General features: G+C 46.1%; 1 protein-coding gene across 4 annotated transcripts; it reads left to right on the plus strand.

Annotated features, from left to right (window-relative positions):
- Nucleotides 1-853: 853 nt before the first annotated feature.
- Nucleotides 854-24764, plus strand: Slc25a44 (solute carrier family 25 member 44). Of its 4 annotated transcripts, none has more exons than XM_069990157.1 (5): nucleotides 854-869; nucleotides 3221-3363; nucleotides 8348-8985; nucleotides 19411-19487; nucleotides 21536-24764. In XM_069990157.1, the coding sequence occupies exons 3-5, from the start codon at nucleotides 8361-8363 to the stop codon at nucleotides 21725-21727; spliced, it is 894 nt and encodes a 297-aa protein (XP_069846258.1). In that variant the 5' UTR covers nucleotides 854-869; nucleotides 3221-3363; nucleotides 8348-8360; the 3' UTR covers nucleotides 21728-24764. The 4 variants fall into 4 exon arrangements, with proteins under 4 accessions (XP_069846258.1, XP_069846259.1, XP_069846262.1 ...); XM_069990158.1 differs by having other exon boundaries at nucleotides 855-869; nucleotides 8348-8810; nucleotides 19365-19487; XM_069990160.1 differs by lacking the exon at nucleotides 854-869 and adding an exon at nucleotides 7308-7373 and having other exon boundaries at nucleotides 3281-3363; nucleotides 19360-19487.
- Nucleotides 24765-24815: the final 51 nt, after the last annotated feature.

A 24815-nucleotide genomic window follows, 5' to 3' on the forward strand; every position in this document is an offset into this window, starting at 1 on the left:
CAGAGTGTCCCATGTCAGGGCTGGAGCCGGGGTCGGGGCCTTGGGGAGAAGCAGAGGGAAAGGAAAGCTTTGGAAATCTAGGGGCAGCGCACCCCCTCCAGCCAGAGAGGTAAAGTGTGTCCCTGAAATGGCATGAGAAGCCCAGCTGGCCAGGCTAGGCCAGGCCCACAGAGAAGGGTGAGAACCCCCAACCAATCCCTGCCCAGGGGTCTGGAACCTGACAGGGGGAATGGAGGCCATCAATCCTAAAGCAAGAGCCTGGGCTGCGTGCGCGATGCAGCCCCCTGAGCCCTGTGGCTCTGGCTGCAGGGCAGGAGGTGTGGAGCGTGGACCAACCAAAAGGTCCGGAGCCAGGGATGAGGAGAAGTGGGGAGGGGGCAGCCGAACTAGTCCTCCAAAGCAGCCCTGTCGACACGACTCTGGAAGTCGTGTTCTTGTCTGTGGCGCCCTTGGAAGTGAGCGCCAATCAAGTGGAATTTGGCCCTTCCCATGCAGGGCTTGCATTCAGGAGCTGGCTGGCAGGTGTCTATTTGAGAAGCACCATGATGAGCGTTGGTTGGTTTTGTGCAAAAGTGTGTTGTGGCCCCGTGCACGGTCGGTGGAGGCAGGGCAGAGAAAGGAGGCAAAGGAGAGGCAGGAGTGTGGCAGCCAGGGTCTTTGTAGCCTTGGCCGGCGGGCCAGTCAGGAGGGTGAGGAAGGCAACTCCAGAGTCGGGAGGGAGGGGGTGGGGTGGGCTGGGGAGGGGTACAGGGATGGAAGGTGGAGGTCCCCGGGCCTGATGAGTTTGGGGGGGCCCCAGAGCCCAGGGGCTGGGCCAGGGCTGGGAAGAGCAGAGAATGGGTGAGCTAGGAGGCGGCTGCGGGCAGCAGGTAGGTGTCGGTAGCGGTGTGTGGCGTGAGGGGGCGGTGTGGCGCCGGGTGTGCGGGCAGCGCGGCGGGGTGGGCGGCCCGCTGTGCCGTCGGCCGCCAGGCCGGCAGTGCCCGCAAGGCCGCGGGCGGGTGGTGCGGCTGGAGGTGGTGCGGCTGGAGGCGGCTGTGGGTTTGCGTGTGAGCGGCGGGCGTGAGGGAGCGTGCGTGTGTGCGGGGTGGTGCGGCGTGGCGGGGGTGCGGGGCGGGGCGGGGCGGCGGTGGCGGCTGGGGCGTGGGAGGGGTGTTGGGTCGGGCGTGCGAGTGTCGGGTGAGCGGCTGGCGCCTCCTGGCGGCGAGGGTCGGGTGGGCGCGGCCAGCGGAGGGTGTGAGTGTGTGTTGGTGGTGGGGAGGGGGCAAGAGTGGTGTGAGGGTGGGATTGGAGCGCGCGCAGGCGCAGTGGGAGGCGCAGGCGGGGCGGCGAGCGAGCGCCGGGCGGGCGGAGTGCGCGTCAGCAGGCTCAAGGAGGCGTTTGTCGGCGGCGGCAGTCGCCGGCCGTGGTGGCGCACGCCGGTAATCAACGAGGAGGATGAGGCAGGAGGATCACGAGTTCGAGACCAGCCTGGGCTACACCTTTTCGCACCTCACCTCACGCTTGCCCTTTCCAACCCTTGCTTTTGCCGCTACCTACCCTCCTCTCCCACCTCCTGCACCACAAACACAAACACAAACACACAACACACAACACACAACACACAACACGCGCCACGCACACAAACACCCTCTCCTCTCTGCTCCACACACCGCCACACTACCCGCCAGCCTGCCTGCCTACTTCTCTTCATGCTACACACACACACACACACACACACACACACCCCATCCCAATGATTTACTCCCTTTCTACTCACTTTCTTCACATTCCAGAGACTTTACCATTGCTTCATGAAAAAAAAATTATCACAAAGCCAACAAACTACTACTTTGACAGAAAAGATGCCTTTCTCGCAGTGTGCACGAAGTTGCTTTGGATACAATGTGGTTTATATTTCTTCAGAATGATAAATATGTGATAGGTTTCACTTTCTTTAAACTTTTGTCTTCAGTATCACATTGCATTGCACATCATTAATACGTAGAATTAGTATCTGTTAATAAAAATTTAAAACCATAATAAGTTACATACTGGTGTGGGCATGGTGACTCATACCTGTAATTCTGCACTGTTGTGGCTGAGGCAGATTTGTGAATTAGAGGTCAGCCTAGGGCACATAGTAAGGCCTGATTTCAGGAATCGCAATGTTAAATGTAAGGGGAATATGAGGAGAAGAGACTGGAAATATAAAGTAATAATTTAAATTCTTTATATAGGTAAGACCTGTTTCAGAGCTGGATGAGAACCTTTGATATCTTTTTTTCTCCACTTCCAGAATGTCTTATTCTAAAGCTGTTAAACTTAAGTCTTTACTGGTGTTCTTTGACCTCTGTTTGTCTTTATGCATTTTTTTTCCCCATCATGTGGCTTGAACTCAGGACATGGGTGCTGTCCCTTTCATCCTCATGGCTAGTGCTCTATCACTTTGAGTCACAGCTCCACTTCCGGTTTTTTGGTGGTTAATCCAAGATAAAAGTCTCAGGGGGACTTTTCAGCCCCAATTGGCTTTGAACTGTGATCCTCAAATCTCAGCCTTCTGTGTTGCTAGGATTACAGGTGTGAGTGTCCTGTGCCCAGTGCCTGGCTAATTGTGTGTTTTTACACATACAAACACAAATATTAAAGGTTTTCTTTCTTTTCTTGGGGCGAGGGGCGAGTATTCAGCCCTAATAATTAGATCTGAGGCTGCGCTCCGGTGACTTAAACCTGTAACTGAGGAGGCTCAGCTCTGAGGATCCTTTCTGAAAGCCAACTGAGGCAGGAAAATCTAGGAGATTCATTCTGGTCAACCACCAAAAAGCTGGCAGTGGAGCTTGGTCGTAGTGGTAGGACGCTATCCCTGAGCAAAGAAAAGGTCAAAGACAGTGCCCCGAGGTCAAAGACCACTACGAAAAATAAAGATTGGCTCTTAGCACAAATATTCAAACACAAGGTCACCTATTAAAAACCGGAGTTTCACGTTACTTCAAAAAGTGCTCAGTAAATCCGTGTCCACAAATTAGAAACAGCTCAGAAGCTCACGCATGCTCCCCAGAGAGTGAGGCTTAAGAAGGCGTGGCTACTGCCCCAATCCAAGATGGCCATCCGCTCCGCCTATCATCGCTTCAATAACGGGGAAGGCTGAACGACTCAGAACACCATTGGTTGAATTACTCCAAGCCAATTCTCACCCCTTGAGGGGCGGGAATGACAGCAGCGTCCTATTTTCCGGTTCCGGCAGCTCTGGCATCTCTGGCGAGATGGAGGAAGATGCGACCCGAAGCCGGCTGTCGCCTGGAATGGAGGGTGTACCAGGAGCTGCGGCCTAGAAGTTTCGGCTCGGAGTTCTCCTCGGACTCAGTGGAACCTCCTGGGTCTGAGAAGGTAAGGAAACTATAGCTGTGTCATATTAGCCAAGGGTATTTGAAGCTTGTAATGCTTCTCAACACTCGGACTTGTCAAGGAGGCAGCGGACGTCTGCGGGGTTGCAGTGCCTGTAGTTTTGGAAATGAAGGACAGGTCTGGCAAGACCATCTTTTCCTGGCAGAGGAGCATGAGATTTGCTGACAGCGACAGAAGCACAGTTAGGGGCTTCTTCGAGGACCCAGAGGAATCCTCGGGGTGCCAGATTGGAGCTACATAAAGGAGGGTGTCACGTGGAGAGGATTGTGATGTGTCTGTGATGAGAGATCACGTGGATACCTGTGGAAAACCAGGGAAAGCTGGGTGGGAATCTCACCATATTGGAGGGAGATTAAAGGAAGGGTCGGAGACATCACTGGGCCTAGCTTAGGGCACTGTATACACAGTAGGACAGTTGGGCAAACATGCATATATATTCCTGTTCATATGGATTAAGCTCCTAGGATGCAGAGCCTTGATCCGGATGAGGTAAGGAGGATAGAATAGAGGATACTGTTATTCCCTCTTCTATCTGAGAAGTAGGGACCCGTGAATGTCTCTTCAGGAGTTGGATATGGTGATTTGATTTGGTAGGAGTGTTTGAAGAGGGGGGCCGCGCGGAGAGAATGTTCATCATTGTGCCCAGTTCTAGTGACAAGAGAGTATGCAGTTAGGCAACTCCTGATCTAGTCAGAATGGTCCTGGAGTTCTAGAATAGTTATAAAGTTATAATACAGATAATCCTTATAATTAAAGCAGTGCTTTTTTCATATGCATATAAATCACCTAGAGATCTTGTTAAATTGTCAACTCTTATTAACAAGGTCTAAAGTGCAGCCTGAAATTCTATTTTCCTTCCTTCCTTCCTTCCTTCCTTCCTTCCTTCTTTCAGTAGTAGGCTCCACCTCTGACATTTCATTTGAAAAATTCAGGATAATATGCTTTTGGGGCCTCTGTTCAGTCTTCACAGGAAGCACTTAAGCATTTGTGCCTAAGCAGCATAAAAAGTGGGAGAAGCTGGGCGCCAGTGGCTCACGCCTGTAATCCTAGCTACTCAGGAGGCTGAGATCTGAGGATCACTCTTCAAAGCCAGCCCAGGCAGGAAAATTTGTGAGACTCTCATCCCCAATTAACCACCAGAAAACTGGAAGTGGTGCTGTGGCTCAAGTGGTAGAGTAAAAAGTGGGAGAAAATCTAGAATTGTAGCTGTGAATTGTAGCCTGAAAAAGGCCCCAGAAAGAGGGAGAAGTGAATGCTGAAGGAAGTTTGCACACACTTTTCTAGATAGAGGACTTTCTAGAGGGTTAAACAAGATGAACTGGTTTCAATATTTCAGGAGGAAGTTTGGAAGCTATATGACAACAAAACAGGTTGAGATCCCACTTTATGAAAGCAACCTCCCCCTTTCAAAGGAACAGAGGAGTAGGTTCTACAACCTTTTACCCTTCTCACTAGTGGCTTTTTTTTTCTTTTTGGTTGGTCGTGGGGCTTGAACTCTGGGCCTGGATACTGTCCCTGAGCTCTTCAGCTCAAGGCTAGTGCTCTACCACTTGAACCATAGCTCTACTTCCAGTTTTCTGGTGGTTAATTGGAGATAATAGTCTCATGGACTTTCCTGCCTGGGCTGGCTTTGAATCACGATCCTCAGAGTAGCTAGGATTACAGCCACTAGCACTCGGCTTAATGGCTTATTGTTTTTGTTTGTTTGTTTGGTGTTTTTATTTTTATTTTTGTCAATCCTGGGGCTGAACTCATGGCCTGGGCACTGTTCCTGAGCCTGTCTTTGCTCAAGGTTAGCTTGAACTACAGCGCCACCTCTAGCTCTTTCTGTTTATGTGGTACTTTGGAATTGAACCTAGGGCTTCATGCATGCTAGGCAAACACTCTACCACTAAGCCACATTCCCAGGCGAGTGACATATTTTTGGAGATGTGACCTTTAATGGTTTCTTCTGGTATCCTAACAAGAGGAGTTATCTATTTTACAGAATCCTTGCTACCTTTTGGTAATTTTAAATATAGACTGGCACATGTGAGAGATGGAGACAGGTGCAGAAAGAGACCAATGAGTTTTTCATTAGGAGATGCTGTTTCAGCCTGAAAAGCTGAGAAGATACCCATGAAAACCATGACCTAATTGGGCATTGGTAGCTCATGTCTGTAAATTATAGTTACTCAGGAAGCTGAGAGCTGAGGATTGTGGTTCAGAGCCAGTCCCAGCAGGAAAGTCTCCAGTTAACCATCAAAAAGGACAGAAATGAAGTTGTAGCTTGGTTGGTATAACACTATCCTTGAGCACAAAAGTTCAGGGACAGTGCCCAGGCCCTGAGTTCAAGCTGTAGGACTGGCACATGGACCCCTCCCCCACCCGCACATACACACAATGACCTACCTAGAACAGAATCCTATGTGGCTATGCCCTTCTGCCCTGAATTGCATGCAGTTCACACATGCCCAGCTGGAATCCTGCCTGCTTGAGCCTCACTGAATTTGTCCTGTGGTGACAACATGCCAACCCAGCCACTCAGAGTCACTCCACAAGCACATTGGTGTAGCATAGGCAACACTTTACTTTCTTTGAAATAAGGCTGAGGGAAGTCCAAGGGCATCTGCATGGCTAGCAGCTATGCTTAACCCCTGGGTGACATACAATTAGGAAAGTTATGAAAGCCTTCCACTGGTAGGAATGGCTTGGTTTCCAGTTTAACAAAATAATTTGTATTGGACTCTTCAACTCCCATAGGGCAGAAGGCATGACTGAGTGGAAAAGATTTGGCTTCGATCTGGCCTCTGCCACTGACCAGCTGCATGATTTTGGAGCTGTAACATTTAACCTATCTGGCCTCATTTATCAGAAGTGTTTATGCTCAGGTTAAGTTATAAGGATTGCATGAGGCAGTGGGTATTAGGTAAGCCTATATATCCTCACTTCTCAGTAGTGTTGGAAATATGACTTTGATACTCTGATTCTAAACACCTTGTGGGGAGGAGGGACAGTGACCACCTCCTTTTGAAGGGTTCAGAGAAGATTGCCCTACTGGTCTTTCTGGGTATCTCGTGCTGAGGCTGGGAGCCGCTTTTGCCCACAGCAATGACATATCCATGTTCCAGAAGTTCTCTTGCCTGTCAACTCTACCTCCTGCTCATTTTCCACAGTCTAGATTTTCCATTCTAGCAAACCCAGTTGACTGTTTTCTCATTTCTAAGCCACTTTTCTCTGCTTTTCATTGTTTGCATGTATTCCTCCTCCATTCAAATTGCTTTGTCCTCCAAGGTTGCATGTATAATTAATTCCATGTGCCTGCCCCATCCATAACTCAGCTGTTAAGTATTTAGTTTGTACTACGGGCAGTCTACCACTTCAGCCACACCTCTACTTCTGGCTTTTTTTGTTGTTATTGTTGGTGTGGGGCCTGAACTCTGGGCCTGGGCGCTGTCCCTCAGCTCTTCAGCTCAAGGCCAGTGCTCTACCACTTGAGCCACAGTACCACTTCCTGGGCAGTCTATACTTTAATGAAATTGATACAGACCAACTTAGGGATTCCTGTCCAAAAAGCCAACTTTCATTCCCTACTGACTTTCTCAGTAAACCAAGAACAGTTACCTTGTAACAAAGGCTATATGAACTTAAATTGGGACCTGGGGTTGAGGAAAGTAGTTGGGGATAGACTATAATCAGACATATGCTAAAAGATTTGCCACAGAAATTGCTTTTGTATAGAGTTGTCCCTGTGATGGGACCATGTCCTTTAAAAGCCCTAAGGCGTTTTTCTCAAAGCCTGGAACCCTGCCTTCCTTCTCTCTTTCCCTGTCGGTTAAAGTTTCCAATATCCCACAGAACAAGGGGAGGCTACACTGGAGCACACAGCATTACCACCAAGTGTATGTCTAACGTGATATCTTATCATTTCACATTTCTTAACTTAGGAGCTCCTGTGTTGTAGCTCAGCCTGACTTGAACTTGCCATCCTCCTGCCTCAGCTATGAATAAAGGTGTGTGCCAATTCTAGGCAATGGATAAACATAACATGTGTAATACATTAACATTAATTTTCCCTTTTTTCTTTCCCCCTGTATATTTCAAATCTGTTTCCCAGAGAGATCCCTTGTATCCTTGAACAGGGCAGGATGTGTCTTCTGTATCACTTTTCACCTTCATTCTCAAGGACTGAGCTCGTAGTTGTTTGCTTAGAGTTGAGAGCCTTGGGTCAGACATGTGATCCACCCTATAGCAAATTTTCCAGACTCTTCAGGGAAACTCTCAGGTGGATCTTTTCACTTTCTACAGTGAATTATCTAATAACCAAAGAGGACTCTGATCTTTGTCCTGTTCCTGACTTTACCACTGCTTTCACTGGAGGATGGTGGGGGTGGCGGTGGCAATTGGAGGAGTGCCTTGTACTCCTCCCCACGTCTCGAATGCAGATTGGAGAGAATGTACAGTGCAATGAGTGTGGGTTGGGAGCTCGGAGTAGCATTGGAAACCATACGTAAAATAAAATGCCTCGGGTAATAAATAATAGTAAAGGGGCCCTGCTGAAGACAAAAGCCCAAAAGTTGTGCCCCCTCTGGAACCTAAGAGCATCAGAACTACAGCCCTCCCTTTCAGCCCACTTATGGTGGTACATCCTTCTAGGTAGTTAATTTGCTTATAGTATCCTGAGCTCTGCCTTGATAAGCCAGATAAGGAGAGTGAACCCTTCTGGCCAAGCAGAGACAGAGTTCAGGATCCTGTAAGCTAGGGTTGGGAGCTCAGATGAACGGAGTCACCAAAGTTACTGTGTGAGGAATGATTTCTGGAGGAGTGGATCTGAATAGGCAAAGACACAGAATAGGGCAGAAGGGTTCTTGATCTGTGATGGACAGAGCCAGGCTAACTCAGAAAGGATCTTCAGGCCTAGTCAGGACACAAAGATACAAAGTTCTTACCTTCTTCCTCACATCCCTCCACTCTGCTCAAATCCCAGGTCTTCAGGCACAATGGAGGACAAGCGCAACATCCAAATCATTGAGTGGGAACATCTGGACAAGAAGAAGTTCTATGTGTTTGGTGTGGCAATGACAATGATGATCCGTGTTAGTGTGTACCCATTCACCCTCATTCGCACCCGGCTGCAGGTTCAGAAGGGCAAGAGCCTCTACCATGGGACCTTTGATGCCTTCATCAAGATCCTTCGTGCAGATGGCGTGACAGGCCTATATCGGGGGTTCCTGGTCAATACCTTCACACTTATCTCCGGCCAATGTTATGTTACTACCTATGAGCTCACTCGAAAATTTGTGTCTGACTATAGCCAGAGCAACACAGTCAAATCACTCGTGGCTGGTGGCTCAGCTTCCTTGGTGGCCCAGAGCATCACCGTGCCCATTGATGTAGTCTCCCAGCACCTGATGATGCAGCGCAAGGGTGAAAAACTAGGCCGCTTCCAGGTGCGTGGGAACCCAAAGGGACAAGGGGTTATTGCTTTTGGCCAAACTAAAGACATCATCAGGCAGATCCTGCGGGCTGATGGGCTTCGAGGCTTCTACCGAGGCTATGTGGCATCACTGCTTACCTATATCCCAAACAGTGCCGTCTGGTGGCCCTTTTATCACTTCTATGCAGGTAAGCAGGAGCATCAGCAGCAGTACTGAGGTTGCTGAAATACTGGTGCTCTGGGCATGTTGGAATGGAAGTGAGATTTAATGGGGGAATGGACCACTCAGTAAACATTGAATTCAAAGGAGAATAAGACATGGTTCTTGCCTTTGAGAAGCTTATTATATAGTGAGGAGGATCAGAACAGTGAGTAGGTAAATACAGGAAAAGGGTATACTATATATGCACTGGAATCAATGTGCTTTAGCAGGATATTGGTAGAGAATAAGAAAGTAAGGGAGACTCTAAGGAATGGAATATTTAGGGCTTTAAGATAAAATTGATGAATAATAGTGAACGTTTAAAAAGTTTTTATTGTTATTATAAAGGTAATATAGCCAGATGCTGGTGGCTTACACCTATAATCCTAGCTACTTAGCAAGCTGAGCTCTGAGTATCACTGTTTAAAGCCATCCTGGGCAGGAAAATCTGTGAGACTCTTATCTCCAATTAACCGCCAGAAAACTGGAAGTGGCACTGTGGCTTAAGTGGTAGAGCACTAGCCTTGAGCTGAAGAGCTGAGGGACAGCGCCCAGGCCCAGAGTTAAAGCACCACAACCAACCAAAAATTAAAATAAAAAATAAAGGTTATTTACAGCTGGGTTGCAGTTAGGTAAGTCAGCAAAAAAGTATATTTCTTTTTTGCCAGTCCTGGGGCTTGAACTCAGGGCCTAGGCGCTGTTCCCTGAGCTGCTTTAGCTCAAGGCTAGCACTCTACCACTTGAGCCATAGAGCCCCTTCCAGCTTTTTCTGCTGCTGTGGTACTAAGGAATTGAGCCCAGGGCTTCATTCATGCTAGGCAAGCCCTGTACCACTGAACCTAATTCCCAGTCCACTAAAGAATATATTTCTTTTTTTTTTTTCTTTTTTTTTTTTTGTCGGTCATGGGGCTTGAACTCTGGGCCTGGGCGCTGTCCCTCAGCTCTTCAGCTCAAGGCAAGCGCTCTACCACTTGAGCCACAGTGCCACTTCCGGCTTTTTTCATTTTGCTTATGTGGTGCTGAGGAATCGAACCCAGGGCCTCAGGCATGCAAGCCAAGCGCTCTACCACTGAGCCATCTTCCCAGCCCAAGAATATATTTCTTAAAAAAAAAAAAAAGAATATATTTCTTTTTGGACACTGTCACCTCTTCCCTCACTCTCTCACAGCTTTTCCAGTGATCTTTTTTTTTTTTTTTTTGTCAGTTATGGGACTTGAACTCTGGGCCTGAGTGCTGTCCCTGCACTCTTCAGCTCAAGGCGAGCGTTCTACCACTTGAGCTACAGCGCCACTTCTGGTTTTCTAGTGGTTTATTGGAGGTAAGAGTTTCATGGACTTTCCTGCCCAGGCTGGCTTTGAACCATGATCCTCAGATCTCAGCCTCCTGAGTAGCTAGGATTACAGGCGTGAGCCACCGGTGCCCAGCTTCTAGTGAGCTTTTTTGAGTTAGCTATTTTTCATTAGCATTGTTAAACTCAAATTGTGAATTAGTTGGGTGCTATTGGCTCACACCTGTAATCCAGGAGGCTTAAGATCTGAGGAATGTAGTTTGAAACCAGCCTGAGCAGGAAAGTCTGTAAGACTCTTACCTCCAATTAACTACTCAGAAAAAGGCAGAAGTGGTACTGTGGCTCAAGTGGTAGATTGTGAGACTTGAGCACAAATTGGCTCAGGGATAACACTCAGGCTTAGAGTTCAAGCCTCAAGACCAGTTTAAAAAAAAAAATGTGGGCCGAGTATGGGTGGCTCACACCTGTGATCCTCGCTACTCAGGAGGCTGAGATCTGAGGATCATGGTTCAAAGCCAGCCCAGCAGGAAAGTCCATGAGACTCTTATCTCCCATAAACCACTAGAAAACCAGAAGTGGCACTGTAGCTCAAGTGGTAGAGCACTAGCCTTGAGCTGAAGAGCTGAGGGACAGCGCCCAGGCCCAGAGTTCAAGGCCCATGACTGACCAAAAAAAAAATCTCAGGGACAGCACCACGGCCCTCAGTTCAGGCCCAAGGACTGGTAAAAAATAAGCTAGAACATCCTCATTCCTATAATGTAGCTTTGTTGATTAGATATTCTACTCCTTTAATATTTTCCAAAATGAGATCACTAGGTCAAAAGCAATCTTTTTTTTTCCCCCTTCTCTCCTTCCTTTCCTTCCTATCTCCCTCCCTCCCTTCCTTCAGTTTGAACTCAGAGTCTGGATGCTATCCCCCTCACTTTCACTCAGGGATAGCATTTGAACCACACCTTCACTTCTGACTTTTTGGTGGTTAATTTGAGATAAGAGTCTCATGGATATTCGTACCCCGGCTGGCTTGGAACACTGTCTCAGCTTCCTAAGTGGCTAGGATTATAGGCATGAGCTACTAGTACACAGCAAAAGATAATACTCTTTTTTTTGGGGGGGGTGAGGGGGCGGAGGTCAGTCATGGGCCTTGAACTCTAGGCCTGGGCGCTTTCCCTGATCTCTTCAGCTCAAGGCTACCACTTGAGCCACAGTGCCACTTCTGTTTTTCTGGTGGTTAATTGGAGGTAAGAGTCTCATGGCCTTTCCTGCATGGGCTGGCTTTAAACCTTGATCCTCAGATCTCAGCCTCCTGAATAGCTAGGATAATAGGTGTGAGCCACCGGCACTCAGCATATTTTTGATGAAATTCAATATGTAGCCCAGACCGGCATCAAATTAGGATTTTCTTGCTTCAGCCTCCCCAATGCTGGGATTATAGGTATGTACTTGCCATACCAAGCTTATATCTATATTTCTATGGTGTGTGTGTTGGTAGTGGAGCTTGCTTTTTTTTTTTTTTTTCTTTTTTGCCTGGGCACTGTCCTTCAGCTCTTCAGCTCAAGGCTAGCGCTCTACCACTTGAATCACAGCGCTACTTCCGGCTTTTTCTGTTTATATGGTGCTAAGAAATCGAACCCAGGGCCTCATGCATGCAAGGCAAGCACTCTACCACTGAGCCACCTTCCCAGCCCTGCTACTGGAGCTTGAACTCAGAGCCTTAAACTTTCTCTCAGCTTGTTTGCTTAACACTGGCATTCTACCACTTGAGTCACACTTTCAATATGGCATTTTGATGGTTAATTGGATATAGAGTCTTGAGGAGTTTTCTGCCCAGGCAGGCTTTGAACCATGGTCCTCTAGATTTCAGTCTTCTAAGTAATAAAAATTACATACATACTTGAGCCATCAGTACTTGGTTTGCATCTGAGATTTTATTTATTTATTTTGTCTTGTCGGTTGTGGGGCTTGAACTCTGGGCTTGGGCACTGTCCCTGCGCTCTTCAGCTCAAGGCGAGCACTTTACCACTGGAGCCACAGCACCACTTCCGGTTTTCTAATGGTTTATTGGAGATAAGAGTCTCACGAACTTTCCTGCTCAGACTGGATTTGAACCATGGTCCTCACATCTCAGCCTCCTGAGTAGCTAGGATTACAGGGGTGAGCCACCGGCACCCAGCTTTGCATCTGAGATTTTTATGCAGTTAAGTATTCATCCCAAGCTGGTTCCTCTGACTTACTTTCATCTGTCAGTGTAGTCTTATTTTTCTGCAGATTGCTAAGATTGAAGCTCTAGGAACTGTTCTTCCTTATCCCATAGCTAGTCCTAGGGATTAGCTTCTCCATTAGCTTCTCCATTCCTATTGCCTTTTCTGAAAATCATGTTTATATCACCATCCTCCTGACCTTTGCACCAGCTTTCTAGCTATCCTAAGTTCTCTTCTTCTCCATGTATTTCATATGTCCCTAGTAGATTGATCTTTTGTGTTTGTGCTGGTCCTAGGGCTTGAATTCAGGGTCTGGGCACTGTCTTTGAGTTTTTGTACTCAAGATAGTGCTCCACCACTTCAGCCACAGCTCCACTTCTGGCTTTTTTGGTGGTTAACTGGAGATGAGAGTCTCACAGACTTTACTGCCTGGCCTGGCTTTGGACCCTGATCCTCAGATCTTAGCCTCCTGAATAAACTAGAATTATAGACATGAGCTACCAGTGCCTGGCTGTATCACTCTTTTAAACCTGAATTTGTGTATATAGTTCAGTAGTAGAGCTCGTCCGGGATATCTTTTCTCCTATTCTTTTTTTTTTTTGGGGGGGGGGTCGGTCGTGGGGCCTGAACTCTGGGCCTGGGTACTGTCCCTCAGCTCTTCAGCTCAAGGCCAGTGCTCTATCACTTGAGCCACAGCGCGACTTCCGGCTTTTTTCTTATGTAGTGCTGAGGAATTGAACCCAGGGCCTCATGCATGCAAGGCAAGCGCTCTACCACTGAGCCACCTTCCCAGCCCCTCTCCTATTCTTTGTGTGGCTGGTTCCTTTCATGTCTCAAGCTTCTTCTATTCATTATCACCTTTATAAAAATAATTCCTTTGCCCTATTAGAAAGCATGTTTTCTCTGCTTTCTATTTTTGTACCTTGTCTTAATTTACAATTATTTTTACCTCCAACTCAGGGCTTGTGTGCTGTCCCTGAGCTCTTTTTTTTTCTGTCATGGGGCCTGAACTCTGGGCCTGGGCACCGTCTCTCAGCTCTTCAGCTCAAGGCTAAGGCTAGCATTCTACCACTTGAGCCACATCGCCACTTTCGGATTTTTCTGCTTATGTGGTGCTAAGGCATCAAACCCAGGGCCTCATGCATGCGAAGCAAGCACTGTACCACTGAGCCACCTTCCCATCCCCCCCCTCTTTTTTTTTTGCCAGTCCTGGGACTTGAACTCAGGGCCTAGGTGCTGTTCTTGAGCTTCTCTTGCTCATGGCTAGCACTCTACCACTTGAACACAACGCCACTTCTGGCCTTTTATGTTAATGTGGTACTGAGGAATCAAACCCAGGGCTTCATACATCAAGGCAAGCACTCTACCACTAAGCCACCTTCCCAGGCCCTTCCGGCTTTTTAGACTGCATGCCTAATGAAGCATTTCTGTTTTTTTAATTAATTAATTAAAAAAATTTTTGAAGCCCGGCGCTGGTGGCTCACGCCTGTAATCCTAGCTACTCAGGAGGCTGAGATCTGAGGATCGTGGTTCAAAGCCAGCCCAGGCAGGAGAGACCATGAGACTCCTATCTCCAATAAATCACCAGAAAACCGGAAGTGGCGCTGTAGCTCAAGTGGTAGAGCGCTCACCTTGAGCTGAAGAGCTGAGGGACAGCGCCCAGGCCCAGAGTTCAAGCCCCATGACCGACAAAAAAAAAAAAAAAAAAAATTTTTTTGAAGTGCTGGGGTTCAAACACAGTGTCTTGGATAGGCAAGCACTCTTCCAGTGAGCTATATCCCCAGATCATTTTTGTTGATTTTGAGACAGGATCTAAAAAATATACCCCATCTTGCCATAAACCTGGTGATCGATCTTCCTTCCTCCACCTCTGGAGTACTGGGATTATAGGTGTGTACCACCATGCCCTGCTTGTTTCTTAGTTTTGTTGTCTTTTTTCTTCTTTTTCTTTTTTTTTTCTTTCTTTCTTTTTTTTTTTTTTTTTTTGGTAGTGAGGCTTAGGACATGGAGTTCCATCCCTGAGTTTTTTTCCCCCTCCAAGTTAGTACTCTACCACTTTGAGCCACAGCACCATTCCCAGTTTTCTGAGAGTTAGTTGGAGAGAAGTCTCACAGATTTTTCTGCCCCAGCTGGCTTCAAACCATGATCTTCAGATCTCAGCATCCTGAATAGCTAGAATTACAGGCATGAGCCACCAGGCTCCCACTGTTTCTCAGGGTTTTTTGTTGTTGTTTTATTTTGTTTTTGTTTTTGTTTTGTTTTTTGGTTGTGGGGCTTGAACTCTAGGCCTGGGCTCTGTCCCTCAGCTCTTCAGCTCAACGCTAGCATTCTACCACTTCAGCCACAGTGCCATTTCCTGGTTTTCTGGTGGTTTCTTGGAGATTAGAGTTTCAGGGCTTTCCTGCCCCGGCTGGCTTTGAACCATGATCCTCAGATCTCAGCCTCTTGAGTAGCTAGGATTTCAGGCGTGAGCTTTGTTTCTCAGTTTTTTTTTTTTTTGGGGGGGGGTCCAGTTGTGGGGCCTGAACTCTGGGCCTGGGTGCTGTCCCTCAGCTCTTCAGCTCAAGGCTAGCGCTCTACCACTTGAGCCACAGCACCACTTCTGGCTTTTTTCTTTTTGCTTATGTGGTGCTGAGGAATCAAACCCAGGGCTTCATGCATGCAAGGCAAGCTCTCTACCACTGAGCCACCTTCCCAGCCCCCTTGTTTCTCAGTTTTATGAATAGTATTTATCACACTGCTTAGCATCTAGTAAATATTGTCAGTATTCGTACAAAGTCAGAAGGGACTTAAACTAAGTTGGCATGGGTTTATCTTTTGCCTTGTAGATAATAGGTACTCAGTAAACATTTGTTGAATGAGTAATAAAGGAAAGACATGGACTGTTTTTCCTACCATTTTGACAGTGCCTTACTATGTAGCCCAGACTGGGCTCAAATTGTCATCATGCCTAAAGCTCCCAAGTGCTAAGATTACAGATAATGAATTACCGTACCTGACAAGACTTACCCTTGCCTTTGTGTTTTCATCTTTTCTGTAAGCCAAAGAAAAGTGATGCTGTGTATAATTAGGATCTGAATAAGGCAAGTGCACACCAGTCCAAGGAGGCAGCAATGCTAGTCCTGATGTGCATTCTAATGATTATAAAATGTTTTCTTAGTAGGAGAAACAAGATACCAAGGAGCCCAGCCACTAGTTCACTTTGTTTCTGTTTGCACGCTGACTGAGGAGGAAAGCTGTTAGAAACTGGAGGAGAGGTGACTCTACTAGAGCTGAAGTAATTCTTCTTTGCCAGCTGGAACTTTGAAGCCTGATTTCTCCCTGCCAACCCACTCCCCTACTTCAAACAATCACCACAATTAGGCACATGAGACAAAAAATTGTTGAAGGAATGGTGACTGGTTATAGAGAAAACTGAGAGGGAATCTTTGAAATTATGAGTCTTTTTTTTGTTTTCTTCCAGTACTGGGGTTTGAAAAGCCTCTACCTTGCTGGTCAGGCATGGCTACCACTTAGGCCACTCTTCTAATCCCAAAATCAGTTTTATATCCCATTTTACTCAAAGTCAAGCCTAAATCCTTATAATGTTCTCAGGCCCTCAATGGCTTACCTTTTGGATCTCATTTAGCATTATTGTTCTGCTCCAAAGTACTGGATTTGCTGTGTCTAGAACACTTGAAGTATGCTCAAGTATCCTCAGGACCTTTGTATGGGACCCTGTACTTGGAAAGTTCTTTCCACAGATCTATAGGACTTAGACTTCTACCTTCAGGTCTTTGCCTAAACCTGACTTCCTTGGAAAGGACTTCCATGACTACCTTGTAGTCTCACTGTGGGATTACTTTCCATTTTACTTTTATTAGCATACATTAATTTATACAAGGCAAGTTTCGTTATTACATTTCCACACATGTATACAGTGTATTCTAATCAATCTTATCCCTTCTTACTCTCCCTTACCCCACTCCTCTTCTTAAAACAATTTCAACAGGTTTCATTGTTTCATTTTCTTTTCTTTTTTTCTTCCTTTTTTTTTTTTTTTGGTCAGTTGTGGGGCTTCTAGGCTTTGGCACAGTCCGTGAGCTTTGCAGCTCAAGGCGAGCGCTCTACCACTGAAGCCACAGTGCCACTTGAGGTTTTTTCTTGTGGTTAATTGAAGATGACTCTCATGGACTTTCTTTGCCTGGGCTGGCTTTGAACCATGGTCCCCAGGTCTCAGCCTCCTGAGTAGCTAGGATTATAGGCGTGAGCCACTGGCACCTGGCTCATTGTTTCATTTTCATACATGCAATAAACTACATCTGGCATATTCATCCTCATTCATCCTCTACATTAGCCACCCTGCTCCACCTACTCAATAGATCTGGTTTGCTTTTCTGTCATTTATTTAAGTGTGTAAAGCACCCAGTGATTTCACTGTGGTATTTCAGATGTGTATGTGCAGAATGATCCTTTTCTATTGCTTCATCACCAAGACTTTCAACCTTAAAACGAGTTTTTTTTTTTTATAACAACATTCACATATTGCCAGGCACTGGTAGCTCATGCCTATAATCCTAACTACTCAGTAGTCTGAGATCACTCAAGGCTGGTGCTCTACTACTTGACCCACACTTCTGCTTTTGGCTTTTGGCTTGTTAATTGGAGATGATTCTTGTCCAGGCTGGCTTCTAACTGAGATCTTCATCTCTTATAGACATGAGCTACTGGTACTTGACAATCTCAAGACTTTTTTTTTTTGGTCGGTCGTGGGGCCTGAACTTCTGGGCCTGGGCACTGTCCCTGAGCTCTTCAGCTCAAGGCTAGCGCCCTATCTCTTGAGCCACAGTGCCACTGCCAGCTTTTTCTGCTTATGTGGTGCTAAGGAATTGAACCAGGGCCTCATGCATACAAGGCAAGCACTCCTCCACTAAGCCATCTTCTCAGCCCCTCTCAAGACTTTTATCTCCAATTAGCCACCAAAATATCAGAAATAGAAGTGTGGCTCAAGGGGCTGGGAAGGTGGCTAAGTGGTAGAGCACTTGCCTTGCATGCTCGAGGCCCTGGGTTCAATTCCTTAGCACCACATAAGAAAAAAGCCAGAAGTGGCGCGGTGGCTCAAGTGGTAGAGTGCTAGCCTTGAGCTGAAGAGCTGAGGGACAGCGCCCAGGCCCAGAGTTCAGGCCCACGACCGGACTCCAAAAAAAAAAAAAAAAGTGTGGCTCAAATAATAAAACATTAGTCATTAGGGCATTGGTGGCTCTTACCTCCAATCCTAGCTAAGATCTGATGGTCATGGTTCAGAGTCAATCAGGCCAGGAAAGTCTGTGAGACTTTTTTTTTTTTTTTTTTGCCAGTCATGGGGCCTGAACTCTGGGCCTGGGCGCTGTCCCTCAGCTCTTCAGCTCAAGGCTAGCGCTCTACCACTTGAGCCACAGCGCCACTTCTGGCTTTTTCTGCTTATGTGGTGCTGAGGAATCGAACCCAGGGGCTCATGCATGCCAGGCAAGCACTCTACCACTGAGCCACCCTCCCAGCCCCCGTGAGACTCTTCTCCAATTACCCACTAGAAAACTGGAAGTGGAGCTATGGCTCAAAGTGGTACAGTACTAGCCTTGAACAAAATCTCAGAGACAACATTCATGCTGAGTTCAAGTCCTATGACTGACCAAAAAAAAAACAAAAACAAAAAACAGTATGTTCACAAATAAAATTAAATTAAATTAAAAAAAAAAAGAATAGGAAATCAAAAAAAAAATTAGCCATGATCAAAAACATCAAGTGAAAGCTGGGCACCAGTGGCTCATGTCTGTAATCCTAGCTGCTCAGGAGGCTGAGATCTGAGGATCACAGTTCAAAGCCAGCCCAGACAAGGTAAGTCCATGAGACTTATGGTAATGCACTTGCCTTGAGCTGAAGAGCTGAGGGACAGCGCCCAGGCCCAGAGTTCAGGCCCTATGACCAGACCCAAATAAATAAATAAATAAATAAACATATATATATATATATATATATATATATATATATATATATATATATATATATATATATATATATATATATATATATATATAAATTCACAAGATAGGCAAAAGTAGATAAAGGATCTTTATCCATCATAGTCACCCAGTTCTCTTACACAGAGACCATCAGTGTCATGGTTTTAATGGTCTTACCAGAATTATACAGCTTTGCTTTCTCTCTCTCTCTCTCTCTCTCTCTCTCTCTTTCTCTCTCTCTCTGCCCCTCTCTCCCTTTCTCTCCCCTTCTGTCCCCCTCCCTCCCTCCCTCCCTCTCTCTCTCTCTCTCTCTCTTTCTCCCTCTCTTTTCCTGTCAATCATGGGGCTTGAACTGAGGGCCTGGGTACTGTCCCTGAGCTTTTTTTTTGTCAGTTGTGGGGCTGGAACTTGGCCTGAGCTTTTACTTTGAGCCACAGCTCCACTTTCAGTTTTCTGGTGGTTAACTGGAGATAAGAGTCTCATGGACTTTACTGTGTTGGCTGGTTTTGAGCCTCAGTCCTCAAGAGCTCAACCTCCTTAGTAGCTGGTATTATACACTTGAGCTACCAGCTCCCAACAGGAATGATTTTCTATCTATTAGATCAAAGAAGTTTGCAAACAAAAAGGATTTAGAATTCCTTTCTCCAGAGGAATCTTGTCTTGTTTAAGTAACCAAGAAATCATCAAGATGACTTCTAAAAAGGGCCTGAGATGTATAATGTGAATTTTTGTTGGATGCAGGTGGAAGCAGAGAAGAGAAAGGTGTAAAGTTCCAAGGTAGTGAAGGACCAAGGGCTTGTCATGTTGCAAAGGCTGATGGGTAGAAGCAACCGGCATAGTGAGGGCAGATGGGTGATTCCTCATGTCTTGAGGCATTATCTTTCCCTGGATTCCAGAGCAGCTCTCGTACCTGTGTCCTAAGGAGTGCCCTCACATTGTCTTTCAAGCCGTCTCAGGGCCCATGGCTGCAGCCACTGCCTCCATCATCACCAATCCCATGGATGTCATCCGAACTCGTGTGCAGGTAATACTGGCCTCCTCCTCCACTAGATTTCATGATGTTTAGGCCCATATTCTGTGCTCTTTGGCCCAGCCTAATCATCCAAATCCTTCCTGTGTTTACCATTCATAGAAACTAGCTGAGCACTTAGAATCTCCTTAAGATTGCTTCTCTTACTCTGTCTGCTACCTTGCATGCCTATACCTATTGTATGCCCAGGCTCTAAGAATTCATACTAGTTTCCTCCAGCCTTTAGCTGGAATCCTGTTCTATAGTCTATTAACATAGGCTGGAAACCACCCTTTCCTCACTTTGCAGGTTTTTAATTATTAGTACTTTTTTTTTTTCAGGTACAAGTATGGCTACTGCTGCCTACTTTTTTTTTTAGTTGTTTAATTTTATTTATTATTATTATAAAGGTGATGTACAGAAGCATTATAATTACATGAGTCAGGTAATGAGTATATTCCTTTCATACAGTGTCTTCCCTTCCCTCATTCCCTCAATCCCTCTCTACTATCTCTACTCATGAGTTGTATAGTTCATTTTCATCACAGTGTTCAGTGTATTAGAAGTATTAATTGTAAGTAAGTTCATAAGCCTCTGGTTTTTCCACCAGGCTATGGGCTTTCTACAGAGAATAAGGATGAGTGTTCTTGATAGGTTTTACAGGTGGTACTGTGTGTACTCAACAGATGGGTTGATAAAACTCTTGGTGGTGCTGGCTTGAAATTATAGTCTGTCAGTCCATAGAATCTTTGTAATTGTGTATAGTAGACAAAGGGTATAAAGGTTTAGGTGGAGAGCAAGAGAGATTTTGATGTCTGACTTGGGTAACTTAGAAAAAGTAGATCAAGAAAGATGTCTGGACCCAGTGCAGGTGGCTCACACCTCTAATCCTAGCTACTCAGGCTGAGAGCTGAGGATATTGGTTTAAAGCCAACCTGAGCAGGAAAGTCTGTGAGTCTCTTGTTTCCAGTTAACCACCAGAAAACCAGAAGTGGCACTGTGGCTCAAGTGGTAGAGCGCTTGCCTTGCGCTTACCTGGGACAGTGCCCAGGCCCAGAGTTCAAGACCCAGGACTAGCAAAAAAGAAAAAGAATGATGTCTGGGAGGGTGGGGTCATTGCATTATGATGAAAAGAAGGGAGAAGACAAAAAACCTTTAACATAGGGCTGGAAAGGTGGCTCAGTGGTAAAGTGCTTGTCCGGCATGCATGAAGCCTTGGGTTTGATTCCTCAGCACCACATAAGCAGAAAAAGCAGGAAGTGGCACTGTGGCTCAAGTGGTAGAGCGCTACCCTTGAGCTGAAGAGCTCAGGGACAGCACCTAGACCCAGAGTTCAGACCAATAAATAAATAACATAGTCTAGGGCTGGGAATGTGGCTCAGTGGTCGAGTGTACCTAGCATGCATGAAATCCTGGGTTTGATATCTCAGTACCACATAAACAGAAAAGGCTGGAAGTGGCACTGTGGCTCTAGTGATAGCGTGTTAGCCTTGAGAAAAAGAAACTCAGGGACAGGGCCTAGGCCCTGAGTTCAAGTCCCCAGGATTGGCCAAAAAACAAAAAAACAAAAAAATCACAGTCTGATAGAACTGCAGAAGACTTTAGAGGGGATTGAATCTGGCCTTCCTGAGATCAGAGAGAAACACCAAAGTCCTGAGACTTACAACTTGTAATATGTCTAACAATATTAGCCGCTAGCAGTTAAAAACATCTACTGTCTGCCAGGTGCTGTTGTGGGCATTTCTAAGTATTATTTTCTTTGCTTAGAACAATCTCATGGCATAGCTTAGGTACTATTAGCACTGTTTTTTATTTGATGAAACTGAGGTGGAAAAAAGTAAATTACCTAGGGTTATGCTGTTAGCAAGCTGGGCAGCAGACTTTAAACCTAGCCGGTCTGGCAACAGAGAGAGTATTTACTGAGTCACTGTGCATCTCTTTGAAGTAGGTCTAACCCTTCTGATTCCCAAGTCTATTTCTCCCCCACTTGAGCCTAAAGTAGCAGACATTAAGCAGAAATGTTATAACTGAAAACTGGCCCTTCACTGTGTTGACTCTTACAGGTTGAAGGCAAAAGCTCTATCATCTTGACCTTCAGACAGCTGATGGCCGAAGAGGGGCCTTGGGGCCTCATGAAAGGTCTTTCAGCACGAATCATCTCAGCCACCCCCTCCACCATCGTCATTGTTGTGGGCTACGAGAGCCTCAAGAAACTCAGCCTCCGACCGGAGTTGGTGGACTCAAGACACTGGTAGCCAGTGGTGGGCAGAGAAGCCTGCTGTTTCCCACACTAATCTGGGCCAGGACAGAGCAGGAAAGATAGTGCCATCTCTTTAATGCTCCCACCACATGCCCAGCCCTGCCCTGGGATAGGTGGCCTGTCTGGAACAGGGCAGAGCTGTTGGACTGCTCTTGCTAGAAAGGAACCATGCCTGGCTCACTTGCCCTCACTATTTTTGTTTTTCCTGCTGAACTGCGCTTCTTCACTCACCCCTGTACTCAATTGTGGCCTGAAGACCCCACCCCATCCTTACCCCTACCCTGCAGGCCCATCTGGTTTCCTTTTCCATCTCTCCCTGAGGCTCCAGGAAGAGCTGTACATAGAGAGTTTGTTTCCCACCACTGACTCTTCCTAGTCAGCTTTCAGCCCCCACTAAGCTCTGCTTCATCAGGTATACTTGCTTATTTTAATTTGGAACTGAGCTGCCCTCTGGACTACTAGTACCACTTTTCCTTGCTTCTTGGGGGCAAGTTGCCTGGCACTTTTGTGCAGGGGATAGGAGCAGCAATGTTCCTGGCTCTGCAGAGCCCTCTTCCTTTCTTTGGAGGAATAACTAGGATAGGAAGAAATGTTAATACTTTGTTTTATGTGTGCATTTCTTCTGTGAACCAGGCTACTGTCTTAATCCTCCTAAACACCAATCCTGCTGTCAGAGCCCACCCCTTCCAGATAAGTGGGAAAATGTGTGTTGCTTCTTCCTCAATCCCAGTTCTTTATATGTTCAGCATCCCTTCAGTGCTCCACCAGTCCTGGAAACCTTCAGGCAATATGAACTATTGTCTTTCCTAGTCCCAGATGGCTACCATGGAAGGCACAGTTCTAAGATCAAGCTGTATGAGGTACACTGGACTTTGCACACCACCCTGAAAAGTGAGGTTGAGAGTATTTGGTTTGGAAAGTGACAAGGAGTTGTATGTTCCCTACCATCTCTCCTCAAGCCAGCTGAGCCAGGACCAGGAGAGGGCAGTAGAGGTTCCCAGCCCTAGGCAGCCATGACAAACATACATACCCCAGTCACTCAGACTCAACAGCAACAGATTTTTGTCTTACAATGTGAATCTCTGAGATACCAAATGTTTTTCTTCTCTCTGGATGTGAAGAGTCGTCTCAGTCATGGTACCTTATGCTCGCAAGACAATAAAGAACAGTTTGGGAAGTCACCCAATCCAGGACCACTGCATTTACCAGCCTGATACTGCCGAGATTACCTGTTGAAGCACTCTCCTTTGGAATTAAGAGATAGTGCTCCTTCTCTGTTTGGTTCTTCCCCACCTCAGACTCCATCAAGCCTGTGCTGTAGAGCTGCAGCTAATGCAATGAAAAGGGGGAAGTCAAACCCCACCTTTCTACTAGATGTAGCCTGGGTGGTACATTAAAACTTTTATGCTCTTTTTATTTTTTTTTTTTCCCCAGTCGTGGGGCCTGAACTCTGGGCCTGGGTGCTATCCCTCAGCTCTTCAGCTGAAGGCTAGTGCCCTACCACTTGAGCCACAGCACCACTTCCTACATTAAACCTTTTAAATGATCCTACCCCATAGGAAAAGTCATGGTGCCAATTTGAAAGGTGCTAGCTAGCTACCAGGCCATGAGGCCATGATATAATAGGCTGCTCCATATTTTTCCATCCTGGCCAGATCAGAATCTGGAGAGTATATTTCTCTACATGTAAGAATTCTTTAAGTATCTTTTTTTTTTTTTTTTTTTAATTTTCCATGTTCTTCCTACACTTTGTCAAGAGAGTCCTCCAATTGTGGCCCCAGAAGATTGAGTCCACTAGTCATTCTGAATTTTCCCTGTCCCTCATCTACCTCTTTACTATAAGAACCACCAATACAATGGAAGCAAGGGCTCCTCTCTCAAGTTTCTGTTAATGAGATTTTATTGCTCCACTGGAATTTGAACTAAGGACTTTGTGCTTGATAGGCTGGCACTCATTTGAACCGCACATCCAGCCCTACTTTCTACTGATTTGGACATAGAATCTAGTGAACATCTGTGCCCTAGCTGGCCTTGAACCTTGATTCTAGATCTAAGCCTCCTGAGTAGGATTACAGCTGAGAACCATGGGCATGAGCTACCAGCACCTGGCTAGACTTTTTTTTTTTTTTTGCATATGTGGCTATATTAGAGTTTGAACCTTGCATCTTACACTTGTTAGGTAAGTGCTTTATTACTAGGGCCAACCTGTAGCAAGAACATTGAAAATTGGTTTTCCCAGCTCCACGCCTACTCTCTCTAGAAACTTACCTTAAAATCTTTCCCTACTGTGACATGTAGAGTTTGAGCAGGAGTTAGTCATGCCCTTATATATCTCTCCCTCCTAGATCCTATCCTTCATTTTCTTTTTTTTTTTTTTTTTTTTTTTTTTTTTGTCGGTCGTGGGGCTTGAACTCTGGGCCTGAGCGCTGTCCCTCAGCTCTTCAGCTCAAGGCGAGCGCTCTACCACTTGAGCTACAACGCCACTTCCGGTTTTCTGGTGGTTTATTGGAGATAGGAGTCTCACGGTCTCTCCTGCCCGGGCTGGCTTTGAACCGCGATCCTCAGATCTCAGCCTCCTGAGTAGCTAGGATTACAGGCGTGAGCCACCAGCGCCCGGCTCTTCATTTTCTTTTAGAGGATTTCAATCTTTATTCTCTCTCACCCTCTTCCTCTCTTCTCCCTCCCCACTCTCTTCTCCCATCTCCAGTTTGTATGATGTAAATAGAAACTAAATTCCCTACTTTGTCTTGTTTAGGGACAGGGAATTGGTTTTAAACAGTTCTTGGTGAGAATGGGACGATGGGCCACTTATGTTTTCTCAAAACTGGAGACCAAAGCAGCTGAAAGTATTGGTGAATACATCACATCAGGTGACTGGGCCATACAGGAAATATGACTAGAGTATTGAGGGACAGGGGAATGGAAATCAAACTCAACATTTGGTCAAGTGATAAATGTGAATATTACCGAATATTCACTGTTGCACTGTATTAAGTCTGAAGTGTAATTAAAAGTTTTTATGGAGTCCCTGAGCTTCAGTTTGTGCACATTTTTCCAAGCGGCTAACGCGGAGCCTCTCATCT

The sequence above is a fragment of the Dipodomys merriami genome, unplaced genomic scaffold (genome assembly GCF_024711535.1).
Source record: "Dipodomys merriami isolate MVZ:Mamm:240054 unplaced genomic scaffold, mDipMer1.0.p SCAF_392, whole genome shotgun sequence".
NCBI lineage: Eukaryota > Metazoa > Chordata > Mammalia > Rodentia > Heteromyidae > Dipodomys > Dipodomys merriami.